Genomic DNA, 13,614 nt, shown 5'->3' on the forward strand with positions numbered 1-13,614 from the left:
ATCATTCCCTAGAATATTTTATGCTTTCAGAATCCATGGATGAGATTTCTCTACTGGAGTATGTGAGAAAGAAGTCAGTGGAAGATTTAAGTAACCAGCATTTGCCAAAATATGAAACATAGCTTCTGAGTGGATTTATCGCTTAAATAAACTGAACATTTTCTTTACAGCTGCATGTTTTGGTATTCAGCATTCATTCCAGCTTTTCACTTTGTTTTCAGGGGAAGAGAGAGCTGCTTTTAAACCTCCTGGTTTCACCCTTATGCATCATCTTCTTAATGATTCCCAGACGTTAGCACTGTGCCTTAGCCTGCTGGAAGAGGGCGTCACACAGTTGGACACCTACTCTCCTTTTCCAGGTAATGTGGAGAAATAGTTGGATTAATTGCATTAAAGTGTCAATTAAGGCTAGTAATGCACCAAAAATTATCACCCGAAAATAGGGTTTTCAGCATTGTACTGAAAGAACAAAGTTCCGATAATGGTTGCTGAAAATGCGCAGGGATTTGGCCATGGTTTTACCTTGCCTATGGTGCGCTTTTCATAGGTCATATGACTCAAAAATGCAACACAGTGGGGAGCATTTCAATGGTTATAAGTAATTTTCTAGCAAAAAATACAGATTTTAACTTGTAAGCAACAAATGTCAGAAATAGGCTTAGGCATGAAAGGGTTAAAGCCTGTTTGACCCCCAGACTGAAAAGCTGGGAGTCCATGATTTCTGGTGAGTAGGGATACAAGAGGGGTGTGTGTCACATCAGAGTGAAGTTTTGAGCACTAAAGCACTTTTATGAAGATTAGAGTACAGGAGTACTTTATTTGGGAATTCATTGGCATTATCATACACTTTCGGATCAATTCATAATTTGTTTATTTTTGTAAGCACTGTAATTATTATTGTTGTTTTTGGGTGACTAGCACTTTGTGTGCAGCAGCTGCAAATACACATTTTTATTTGTTAGAGATAGAGATATATCTATCTTAGTGTGAGTATTTATTATTGTTTGTTATCCTTTGATTTTTGACATTTTTTGACAAGCTAGTTTGACATGTAATTACTGGTATTTACCAGATCTCTTGCTTTGTCTATGAAAAACTGTGTTGCCTAATGTTATATGCATTAAATGATTATGCATAGAAACAGAGGATTCAACTTAAAAGCACATTCTCCACTGAACTCTCTAGACTTCATAGGTGAGTTGGCCTGAAAATAGCTCATTGCCAACAATGCAAGACTACTTCTGGTGTAATCTTTTGTAGATTGTCCAAGCAGCAGGCTGCAGTGTAAAGCACCGCTGTCGCTTCTCAAATGTAAATGCGAAGATTTGTGGCAGCAATAGAAGACTGAATACTTACCTCAGGTAGCGCAGGTAGCGAGTCCAAGTCTGTGGTGTTCAAACAGTACAGCCTTTTGGAAAGTTTTCATCACTTGACACTTCCAGGAGTTTTGTGTCTCCTGCTGCATGCTCTGTGTTACCTGGCTGTGTTTAATTGTTCCTTCCGCTAGCCCCTCTGTCAATTATGTCATGTTGGGGCCAGCTGAAGGAACCGTTGAGTTCTAACTGCAGTGGGAAACGCATGCATTCATCACTCCTGGAAATATGAAATGTGAAGACTTTGCTGGAGACTTTAAGGCAGCAAAGCTGGTACTCACCACCCACCTGTCCTGTTTTGCTAGCCCTGATTATAATACAAAGACGATCTACTATGATTCCTTTTAAAGGGAAAATTACACTTTCTCAAGTCGTCTTCCAGGACGACACCCTGTAGGCCTGCCGTCCTGGAAGACTTACCGTACCAGAAGACTTACCAGAAATACCGTTACAGGTAAGTGTAACAGGGTTTTTTTCCCATTCCGAGTCCCCTGCTAATCCACTCATACTCTCCTCTGCAGCGATGCCATGCAGCAACCGCCACCATACCAAAATATTCAGGGTCTGTCCAATGTTGGACCCTAGAGGGAGCTTCACCACCTCATTATGTGACCATGTTTGGACCTAACATTTGGCTGCTAGGCCTGAGCACCAGCACTGTCTGTATGCTCCCCGATATGATGGTGGAGTGAGAGATGAGTATCACTGAAGCAAGGAACCCCTGACTGGTTTCTCCTAAGAAATGCTAGCACCATCGGTCCACAGAGGATGTCACACATTTGGATTTATGTTAGCTTCCCTTTCTTTATAAGAAAAGTAGGTGTAAGTCGTGTTTTTTTTTTTTTTTTTTTTCTCATTTTTTTCTCATTTTTTTTTCTCTTTTTTTTAAATTTTTTAAATCAGATCTTTTTTATTGAAAATAACCTCAAAGCATACGAATCAAATCAAATTTCATATTATATGAGGACACTTGACATCATTGTTACATGACTTAATGGTCAGCCATATTCCTTATAAGGCAAACAATCATCACATTCGGAAATTTAGATATACTTGTGTGATACATTTATTATGTTTGTGACTTCTAAAACTCGTTACTTGTCCTGCATATCCTCTATAGGTCATTTTTCATTTTCTTTTTTTTTATTTCCCTTCCTTCTCCCCTTTTTCCTACTTCCTGACCCAACAGGGTCAACAAGCGGTTTAGGGTACCAATGTCCCCTAACCAGTGGGGAGTGGAGTACGGTTATTTTTCAATGTTAACCATTAAACTAAGCAAACTATTACAAATCGACCTCTGCAGTGCCCAGCTGTTGCATTACACTTGTCCAATTAAAGTCATTGCATGAACGGGGTGATGTTTTCCTCCTCCAGACCCATCTCTAGCGGATCCCGCTCTCTGATAAGTTCTAAGATGGCGCACCTGCTGTAGTGATTCTGCCGCCTAGGATTCTATTGTGAACCAAGCTCAACGGAGCTAATCCGGGCAACCTCCGTGTTTATATGTGAGTTGTTCTCTAACAAGAGAATCGTTCACAGCTGCAGTCCACTCCGCCAGCGTAGGAGTCACCGTAGATAACCATTTCCTGGCAATAAGTTTCCTAGCTAGAAATAGTGTCCTTAAAATGGCAATGTATGTGTGGGGAGTGTATTGTTCCTTTTTTTTCTCATTTTTAGTGATTTAGTTACCTTTTTCAAAAGTATTTTTAGGCCGGAGAAGTTGAATGTTGTCACACACACTGTTCAGATCCTGTGTACCATGTCCCTGAGCTCATTTTATAAATCATTCCCCCAACTTATGCTTTCTAGGCAAGAAGCACTTGGAGAAAGCGGTTGCTTTTTGTTTCATGCTCCTGAACCTTGCCCTACAGAAGGAGAACCTCTTTATGGACCTACTGCGGGAAAGCCACCTCTCCCTCATTGTCACACCTCTAGAACAGCTGCTCCAGGGCATCAACCTCCGATCAAAGAAGGCGGATCATGTGGTGAATATTGCAAGGTGTGCCAGGCATTTTTTTTTAAATTGTTTTCAAATAACTTGTTCAAATAGATAAATAGTAATTGCATTAAAGCTAAACTTCAGGCAAACAGCTAATTACACAGATGAAATGCATACAGTATATAGAATGTGTTTTGTTTTTTTCCCAAGTCACTGCAAAATTTAATAAACCCATCTCTGTAATAAAGAAACTATAAAGTAATATTGCGCTTCTGTAAAATAAATATATAGCAGCAACAAATAATGTGAGATATAACACAAACCATATATATAAAAAGTAAGTTGCACTGAAGAGAGAAAAAAAATTGAAATAAATATACAAAAAGTATAACAAAAGAGAGTCCAATGGCTATGGAAAATAGAAACTCTTCAAGTGGGGCAAGAGAGGGAAACTAGAAAAGTAAATCCTCCACCTTAATAGAGATACCGACACACAGATTAAGATCTACTCTTACTCGAACACTGGGACCCTCTAATTACGGTCAAATCAGCCTTAGTACATCCACCTTTGGCAAGGTCCAAGGAAAAGCAGTGGGGATGGTATATAATCCGTATACGACTCCTACAGACTTGGACTCTGGTTACCCGGATATTCCAGCCATGGCTCAAATAAAACGAAAAAGAGCTCCAATAGTGTAAAAGGAGTTTATTGGGCTAAAAACTGTACTTGCACATTTCTAACAAAGTAAGGCAAAACAGAAACGGATACAAAAGCGCAATGACAGGTAAGTATTCTACATCTAAATGTAATACATGCGCATTTCCCAATGTTTTTTTTTCCTTTTACATATGCTGCAAGTACAGAAAAAGTATTTGATGTGCCAGAAAATGTCAGCCTTTCTCTGTGACATGACAGCACAGTAAGGATATTAACTAGCATAAGTAGTGTGTGCCACTCTAACAAAGCTGATAGGCCTGTTTTTTCAGGTCTATTTGCGCTACCTGCACCAGTAGAAACTGGCCTGGGTTCTGGCCCTAAATAAGGGATTGCGTCAGTTTTCAATATACTGTAGGAAGAGAAAAGCTCCTTTTTGTCTGGCTGTTAACCCTAACAAATCCAGGGTTAACAGCCTTCTACATGCTCCAGCTCTACAATTTTCTATGCCATGTCTGACACAGCATAGAAAATAAAGCAGATTGTGCCTAATTCACAAAAGGGCATACACCCACTTTAACTAGGAACTGGATCTGCTCCATGTTCTCAGTTTAGAAGCGTGGCACAGGTTTTTTTGCCTCTTCCACTCTGTTAATTCCCCAGTGTATTTTTGTCTCTATATTCCGAAGCATGCATTGTCAGTCCTGCCTACTTCATTTCTGACTCATTGAAAAGAACACCAACCTCCTCTCCTCCTCTTATTCTCTGTAACCCCATCTTGTGCGCTTTTTTACAATATATAACAAAAACAAAAATTATATTTAATGGTATATTTGGCTGACAAAAAGGGAACAATTTAGAGATGCTTATTACTAGGGTTTTACATATTGGCTACATGTATGTATATGTATTGGCTGTTCAGTACTGAGATTTGCACAGCTCTGTCTCAGTGTGGCCCTGATGAGTAGGCAAGAACCCTGATTTTTGTCTGCTGCCACTATTGTATGTAAACCCTGACAGTGAACATCTCCTATTTTTCTCCCATTTGGTCCATGTATTTTGTTATATTTGTTTGCAAAATGCAAAAATCTTTTTTAGGCCCCTTTCACACTGGGGCGGGGGCAACGTCGGCGGTAAAGCTTTACCGTCGGTATTCGGCCGCTAGCGGGGCGGTTTTACCCCCCGCTAGCGGCCGAGAAAGGATTAAAAACCACCGCAAAGTGCCTCTGCAGAGGCGCTTTGCCGGCGGTATAGCCGCGCTGTCCCATTGATTTCACCGCTCCGAAGATCCTGCTAGCAGGACTTTTTTTCCCATCCTGCTAGCGCACCGCTCCAGTGTGAAAGCCCTCGGGGCTTTCACATTGGAGAGACAGCAGCGGCTGTTTCGGGTCGGTTTGCAGGTGCTATTTTTAGCGCAATAGCGCCTGCAAACCGCCCAGTGTGAAAGGGGCCTTAAAAATTCAGAGCTGTCTTTTGTCGACTGCACACATCCTGTGTTATCTTGAAGGCTAAAATGGTTATCCTTTATGTTATAGAGATCTGAGAGTCAGGATGGTTGAGTCCTTTAGCAAAAGACAGTGGGCATGGCTGACATCACTCACTCAAATGTTGTGTGTTGTCAGCCCACAACAGAACTTAGGAGCTGAGTTTATTTCCTGCAGATCAAAATGTAGTTTTTATTTTGTACTTGCTGGGTCTTCAAAAGCATAAAACATGGATAAATGTGCACATTGCCTGTGAATAAGCAGTGAATGGTGAAGCTGCAGACTAGTGATCTCATCTCTCTGTCACTCTGTTATCTCTTCCATTTAGCATGTCCCTTGTTAGCACAGGAGCCCTGCAACACAACTGATAGGCTCTTTGTTCTATTTTTTTTCCTCTCCCATTCTGTGCTCTGCTCTACCAAAAAATTACAGTAGGCTGATACCAAGTCCTATTCGGCTACCTAAATTGCTTGCATTTAACAAAATAAATTGAATGGTGTATTTATGAATACAGACCTACATTCATTTGTGTCATTTTATATCTGACTGGAGTTCAGCTTTTAAAGTTTAGAGATTCACAGAGCTTCTGTTGCAGTACACACCAATCTGCAATATGTATATACAGTACCTCCTAGGTCTAACAGTCATAACTTCACAAACTGCTGTTCATGAGTTTATTCATACAGTAACAGAGGAGGTAAAATCATTTGTAAGCTGGGAAACCTTTTAAAGTATGGTAGGCATAACGTTAACAATAAAATTTGCTCTTCATTTGTTTCTCAGGTACCTTTATCACAGTAACAGCAACCCTGAACTGGCCTTTGAAAGTTCCAAGATCCTGCATAGTATATCCTGTAATGTCAACATACAAGCCAAGCTTGTGGGAGATTTTACCCAGGACCAGGTACAAATAAATCTTTTCAGCAATAGTTGCTGGCCAGTTTTATGTGCGTCTTTTAATGATGAAGCTTAAAATGTTTAATAGAAACTGATGCCTTTCAGACATTTTGTAGTGTCCACTCCCTGTAAAAATTTATATCTGTTTTTTCTTTCTTTTGTGGCAGAATATAAGCCAGAAACTGATGGCTGGTTTTGTGGAATGTTTGGACAATGAGGATATAGAGGAGGCTGTTATTCCCATGGAAGGTAAGTGCACCAAGGTTGTGGTTGCTTTTTGTCACTTTATTATTATTATGGCAGGTTTACTGTACTAATGATTCCTGTGTATCAGGGAAATGGGTTGAAGAGAGTCCAGGGAAAAAAAGTAGTCTTAAAGAGCTGTAAACGCAAATGTTAAACCAGTAATAAATATAAAAGCAAAAATGTAATATATTTCAGCTTACCAATCATTAGAAGTGGTAGATATATTTTTTTTTTTTAGATCTTTTTTCTCTTATTTCACCTGGTGACCTCGCCAGTAACACATTTTCTGTCTTATGCCCTGTACACACGGTCGGATTTTCCGACGGAAAATGTGTGAAAGGACCTTGTTGTCGGAAATTCCGATCCTGTGTACACAAATCCGACGGACAAAGTGCCACGCATGCTCAGAATAAATAAAGAGATGAAAGCTATTGGCCACTGCCCCGTTTATAGTCTCGATGTACGTGTTTTACGTCAGCGCCTTCAGAATGATCGGATTTTCCGACAACTTTGTGTGACTTGCAAGACAAGTTTGAGCCAACATCCGTCGGAAAAAAATCCTAGGATTTTGTTGTCAGAATGTCCAAACAAAGTCCGACCGTGTGTACGGGGCATATGAGTGTCTGCATTCTGAATAAAGTTGTTAAACAGACCCCTTTGGACAGCAGCATTGTCAGCTTGAGGAGAGGGTAGTGTTATGCCCCGTACACACGATCGGATTTTCCAACAACAAATGTTGGATGTGAGCTTGTTGTCGGAAAGTCCGACCGCGTGTATGCTCCATCGAACATTTGTTGTCGGACTTTCCGACAACAAATGTTTGCTAGCAGATTCTCAAATTTTCCGCCAACAAATCTTTGCTGTCGGAATTTCCAATCGTGTGTACGCAAGTCCGACACACAAAAGTTCACGCATGCTCGGAATCAAGCAGAAGGAGCCACACTGGCTATTGAACTTCCTTTTTCTCAGCTCGTCGTACATCACCACGTTCCCACGTTCTTAATTAGTGGCCAACATTTGTGTGACCGTGTGTATGCAAGACAAGTTTGAGCCAACATCCTTCGAACAAAAATCCACAGTTTTGTTAGTGGAAAGTCCGATCGCGTGTACGCGGCATAAGACTAGCAAATTTAGACATCGCTAACAAATTTGAAGCTGAATGCCATCTTACAGTTTTATAAGCAGTTAAAGTATATAGTGTTTAACTTTTGGGAATAAGGTTTTACTTAAATAAAATAAAAAGATGCAGCGTTAATATAATGACGTGATAGGTATATTAATCCAAAAAAAGTTAATGGTGACAAAAACTCTAAATGAATAAAAACTAAGGCAAATATCACACTAAAAATACTGAAAGCGTTGCCCCAATTCTATCTAATACCAAAAAGATGTTTGAATGTTTAAAAATAATGCAGTGGATAATTAAAGTAATGGAGAAAGGACTCTCACATAAAAAAAACTAAAGCAGATATCACAAAACTAGATTGTTATAAAATTAATGTAATAAAAATAAATAATAAACACATAAATTAAGTGATGAATATAAAACGTGAGAAGGAGGATTAGCTTAACCAATCACTTAAAAAGAAAAAATATAAGCAAAAGTCCCAGTTTCAAATAGTGCAAAAATGATCAACCAACAGAGAAGTCCATATATAGTATATATAGGAAAATATAGTGAAAAACAGTCCTGCATCCAAGATAGTTCACACTCAAGTGAGTAATGAGGCTCCTTACCGACTGCAGATGACCACCATAAAGGTAGTCTCACTAAGCACAGGGAAATTCAGGTCTCCCAAAAACCTATACCGACATCTGCAGTTGAGGCTATGATCGTGGTACTTCTATGTTGCAATTTATGGTATGTTGTAATACATATAGCCTGTAAACGGGCTGAATGATCATGTCTGGCAGAACAAAACAAGTACAGATTGTGTCAGTCTCTGCTTGAATGAAGCAGCATTATGCTACCTTTTTGGAGTTCGCTGAATTTAAAGATCTGTAACCGGCATTGTCCTCTTTGTTTTGCGACTCCACTTGAGGAAATCAAATTAAATCTAGAAAGGGGGCTCATTAATTATCTGCCCCATGGACCCTTTACCACCATGCTAGCAATGAGGACGTATATGTATTACATCATACCATAAGCTGCAACATAGAAGTATCACGATCATAGCCTCAACTGCAGATGTCGGTATAGGTTTTTGGGAGACCTGAATTTCCCTGTGCTTAGTGAGACTACCTTTATGGTGGTCATCTGCAGTCGGTAAGGAGTCTCATTACTCACTCGGGTGTGAACTATCTTGGATGCAGGACTGTTTTTTCACTATATTTCCTGTGGAGCATCACTTTTACACTATATATGAACTCGGTTGATTGGCCTTTTTTGCACTATTTGAAATTGGGACTTTTGCTTTTATTTTTTATTTTTAAGTGATTGGTTAAGCTAATCCTCCTTTTTAACGTTTTATATTCATCACTTCATTTATGTGTTTGTTATAAAATTAATATAATAAAAAATAATAATCTAGTTTTGTGATATCTGCTTTTAGTTTTTTATGTGAGAGTCTTTTTTCCATTACTTTAATTATCCACTGCATTATTTTTAAACATTCAAACATCTTTTTGGTATTAGATAGAATTGGGGCATCACTTTCAGTATTTTTAGTGTGATATTTGCCTTAGTTTTTATTAATTTAGAGTTTTTTTCACCATTAACTTTTTTTGGGTTTAATATACCTATCACATCATTATATTAGCGCTGCATCTTCTTTTTATTTTATTGTATTTGAGTTTAGTATGGGACTTTATGATGCTTGCAGCTTTTTGTTTTATTTTTATCCTTATTTTTCAATGGATTTATATTTCTAGCGCAGCGTTAACCCTGGGTTCTTTTATAATTTTTACTTAAATAAAAGTTGTCCATTGTAGGCACCCCTGTTAGTTTTACGTGGTTTGTCTCTACCCTCTAACTGCTACTTTGTCTGAACAGCTTGGTTGGTAAATAGATCACCCAGGTGAAAATAAGGAAAAAGCCTAAGAAAAAAAAAAATTAAAAAAATTAAAAAAAATAAGAATACCAATGTGGCCACCACATCTAAGCATTGGTGAGCTGCAATTTTAATACTTTTTTGGGGGTTTAATTCCTGGTGATCCTGTTGGGATTTAGCTGTCTCACTGCACTTCCTGTAATAGTATGACAGTGCTAACCACAGCCCTTCCCAATGCTGTGAGAGCTTACTGTGTACATTCCTATATTGCGATACATGGCATGCCTACTGGGTCTTGCTGGCAGCTCATTGTCACAGCCATGCTTGCTAGCCTGAACCAGGTACCTAATTTGACAGCAGTTCCCAGCAATAAGGTTAAGCTGCAAGGAAGCCAGGCACAAGACAGTGACCTCACAACCCTGGCCTGCAAACTGGAACACCAGGTTAGATGTGTTTTTTCTGAATTGTCATGCACATTCATCTTTTTTTTTTTTTTTTTTTTTTTTTTTTTTTTTTTTTTTTGGATGTGTCAATTATTTCTGTCTTCCAGAACCTGAACAGGAAAGCGAACAGGCCTCTGTTCAGTACAAAACCAAAATACACATCCTGGACCTCTGATTACCTCTTTGGAAATGAAACCACCAACCTGGCCCTCTATCTGCTGGGGTTTGAGCTGAAGAAGCCAGTCAATACAACAAATCTTCAGGACTCTGGTATGTTTATTCCAACTCCAGGTTGGGCAGAACCCCCCCTTACCCTCTGAGATTGGTGGTGGGGTTTTTTCTGGAAACTTTTTTGGAGTTGTGGTTTGTCCAGTCCCATGATGCCCTGGGGTCTTTTTTTTTTATTCCCCCGGTGAGTGATCCTCAGTGGTGCAGATGGGATTACTACAGTGCTGTACTCTGCCATATTCTCCTGCAATACCAAGGAAGCATGCCGAACATGCCCCCCAAGGGGTGTGTTTTGGCACCCTGGGTTAAAAGCAATTGGGTGGAATTTAGTAATTTCCTGGGCAAGTACTTATCTATGCCTCAATTTCTAACTGTTTACACTTGGCTACAGATCACTGCTTTATGTATCAGTGACATTCAGGGGGCTCTGTGAGCCCACAATTTCAGAGTTCATTCTGAGAAAACTGAAAAGCTTTGATTACAGTGTTTTAGCAGTCTACTGAGAAACATTTTCAACTATTTTATTACAAATCTATTGGTTTGCTATTCTAAAATGATTAATCGCTATCACTAATTTGCAGGTGTTTTGGGCTGCCCACGAACTTGTCTTCACTCTATTCTGGATATCCTTAAGAAAGGGACTGATGGACGAACAGGGGCCAGTTGCTGTCCGAGAGTCCCCACACACCCTGGCAGAACTGTGTTTATCGGGTATGATAAAGAGAACTTGTGAAGGCTCTCCTGTCCTAATGGCAGTTTCACCTATTTCTGATTGGCAGGCACTTCTTCGATAGAGCTTCCTGTGAAGCTTGGGTTCCATTTACCAAGGTGTCTAGTGAGGACTTTTCTTTGTTGCCTGACAGCAGCTATTTAGAAGCAGGATAGCACTTGCAGATTAAAATAATTAATGCAGCGCTTATGTGAAATAACTACCACCACACAGTGTTCTGTATAAATAATGTCCCAATGCATATACTGTGTGTGTATGTGTATATATAATAAAAAATTTTTAATCCGTTGTGCCGTGCTTCATCAAAAGAAGTGAGACTCCTCAGTGGTTCACCCTCCACCACTGATACCACCCACAATGCTTATTAGATAGGTGGACTCCAGAATTCAAATTGTCTATCTTGCTTGTGTATGGATGAATCCTCCATACTGGATGACCAAAGGTACCAGCTGCTATCCCAATCACAGCAATCAATAACTAATCTCTCATATATATATATATATATATATATATATATATATATATATTCCAAGAGATTTATTTAAAAAGCCTATCAAAATAACGCTAAAAAGAAAAATGCCACAAGCGGGTGGTGGCCTACAACAGAAGAAGCAGTGGGGGGATTGTGGGTGGTGGCTGCAACAGAAGTATGAGCAGTGGGGAGGAAAATTGGATAAGTGATTATGAAGTGTCAGGAGCTGGGCATTTACAAGAATCCAATCACTTTGCCATGAATGAGCAACATGACAGTGTCTCTTTAAGGTGTGAGAACGTTAAGTTGGATAGGTTGCAGTATAGCAGTCCAAAATAGTGTTTATTTTTAAGAAATTGATTAATTAAGCCAAATGTGCTTGGTATGGAAAAAAAGTGCGATGGAGCCAGCTGGCTTAAAGCTGTTCGTTTTTAGAAAATGAAGGATCTGTTTGTTCCATTGGTTAACTGCACGCTGCATTATCATTTCAGGTTATTTACCAGCTATGCGCTTGTGCCGATACCTCAGGCCCCAACCCTGCGTTACCTCCGGACCAGTCAAGATTTCCCTGATTACCCAGCTGCAGCACCTACCTTTCTCTGTGGCAGGTAGGTAGGCTATCTTTATGGTGCTGAAAGTGTGATGTGGTTTAAGTGAACCTGTGTTTGAATTGGACATTAAAGTGAAGATTTGCTATCCTTTAGGAAACATTTAGAAATGCTAATTATATCTAAACCGTATGCGGAGAACAATGTACTTCTATTTATTTTTTTCTCTTGAATTCCTCCTGAAAATGATCTGTATTCCAATTCACTTTATACTTCAACTCCTCTGCTGTAGCTGTCCCCCACAATGCCAGGTGGCGGCTGGGTGTTGAAGGAAAGTGGTAGTGTCACCCCTTCCGCCATTAGCTCAGACTTAGTGATTGATCATAAGTTCCGTGAAGCAATGGGTGTTTTGCAGCCATTACAGGGACAGAGGATTGCTATAGAGAGGAGGGCAAAGTGGGGCAGGATTTGGGATCTCTTTGAGTTGGACCTGAACCACACAGATTTATCTATAGTGGAGTCCCTAGTCCACTTTCCTGATTTAGATGAAAAATGCCCCCCCCCCCCTTCTCTTCTGAATGACATAGAGGGAGGTGGCTTCGTAGGTTACAGAAGATAGCTGAGAAAGCTGCTAAGATTGTTTTTGAGATTTCCATTTCCTCCACAGAAAGTAACAAAGACACGGGAATTCTACATGAACACAGGTTTTTTTTCTGTACTTGCAAAAAATGTTCTTGGCTAGAAAAAGAAAACTAATGCAGCCACCACATCTAAGGACTTGTGAGCTGCAAAACATTATATAATTGTTGTTGGGTTTATATTATTTATATGCTATTTTTATAAATTTTAGATAGAGCTCTCTCTCCTCTCTTCTCATCTCTCTCCCCCTCTCTCCCTCTCTCTCTCTCTCTCTCTCTCTCTCTCTCTCTCTCCTCTCTCTTCTCTCTCTCTCTCTCTCTCTCTCTCTCTCTCTCTCTCTCTCTCTCTCTCCTCACTCTCTCTCTCTCTCTCTCTCTCTCTCTCTCTCTCTCTCTCTCTCTCTCTCTCTCTCTCTCTCTCTCTCTCTCTCTCTCTCTCTCTCTCTCTCTCTCTCTCTCTCTCTCTCTCTCTCTCTCTCTCTCTCTCTCTCTCTCTCTCTCTCTCTCTCTCTCTCATATATAGTTGTAGTAATCACTAGAAAATATGCGCAAAACCTCTCCTGGAAGGTTTTTTTTAAGCACAGTTAAAGGAGAAGTACAACCAAAGCTCATTTGTCTGTACTTCTACTGTGGTCACATAAGTGCAATTCGTTCTGCACTCATTTGACTCATTTTCAGCAGACAGCGGGCTGATGCCACAGAGCCGGTCCAGGCTCAGGCAGATTGCGACCATATGGCCGGGATCCATCCACAGGCCTCGACAGGCACCCAGGTCAGCCTCTCAGGGAGCCCTGAAAACCGAGTGATCAGCAGTGTTTGATCGCTCGGTTCTCAGTGTTAGAGCCAGCGGGGGACAGATGCAGCATTGGTCGATGCTGCAGCCACCTAGGTAAGTATGAATCTGCAAAAAACAAACCCTTACTTCTCTTTTAACATGGTGCTTTCTAATGTAATCTAATTTTTTATATATT

The 13,614-nt window shown here is 40.0% G+C and overlaps 1 protein-coding gene across 1 annotated transcript in view; it reads left to right on the plus strand.

The window, feature by feature from the left end:
• NUP205 (nucleoporin 205) overlaps window positions 1–13,614 on the plus strand; it is a 189,108-nt gene that overhangs the window by 83,904 nt on the left and 91,590 nt on the right. Inside the window, 12 exon segments of the mRNA XM_073623597.1 lie at window positions 222–359; window positions 3,183–3,372; window positions 6,235–6,355; window positions 6,516–6,597; window positions 10,135–10,194; window positions 10,197–10,226; window positions 10,229–10,297; window positions 10,837–10,910; window positions 10,912–10,959; window positions 11,943–11,987; window positions 11,989–12,024; window positions 12,026–12,065. Coding sequence (XP_073479698.1) covers window positions 222–359; window positions 3,183–3,372; window positions 6,235–6,355; window positions 6,516–6,597; window positions 10,135–10,194; window positions 10,197–10,226; window positions 10,229–10,297; window positions 10,837–10,910; window positions 10,912–10,959; window positions 11,943–11,987; window positions 11,989–12,024; window positions 12,026–12,065 — 933 coding nt within the window.

The sequence above is a fragment of the Aquarana catesbeiana genome, linkage group LG03 (genome assembly GCF_042186555.1).
Source record: "Aquarana catesbeiana isolate 2022-GZ linkage group LG03, ASM4218655v1, whole genome shotgun sequence".
NCBI classification, from domain to species: Eukaryota; Metazoa; Chordata; class Amphibia; order Anura; family Ranidae; genus Aquarana; species Aquarana catesbeiana.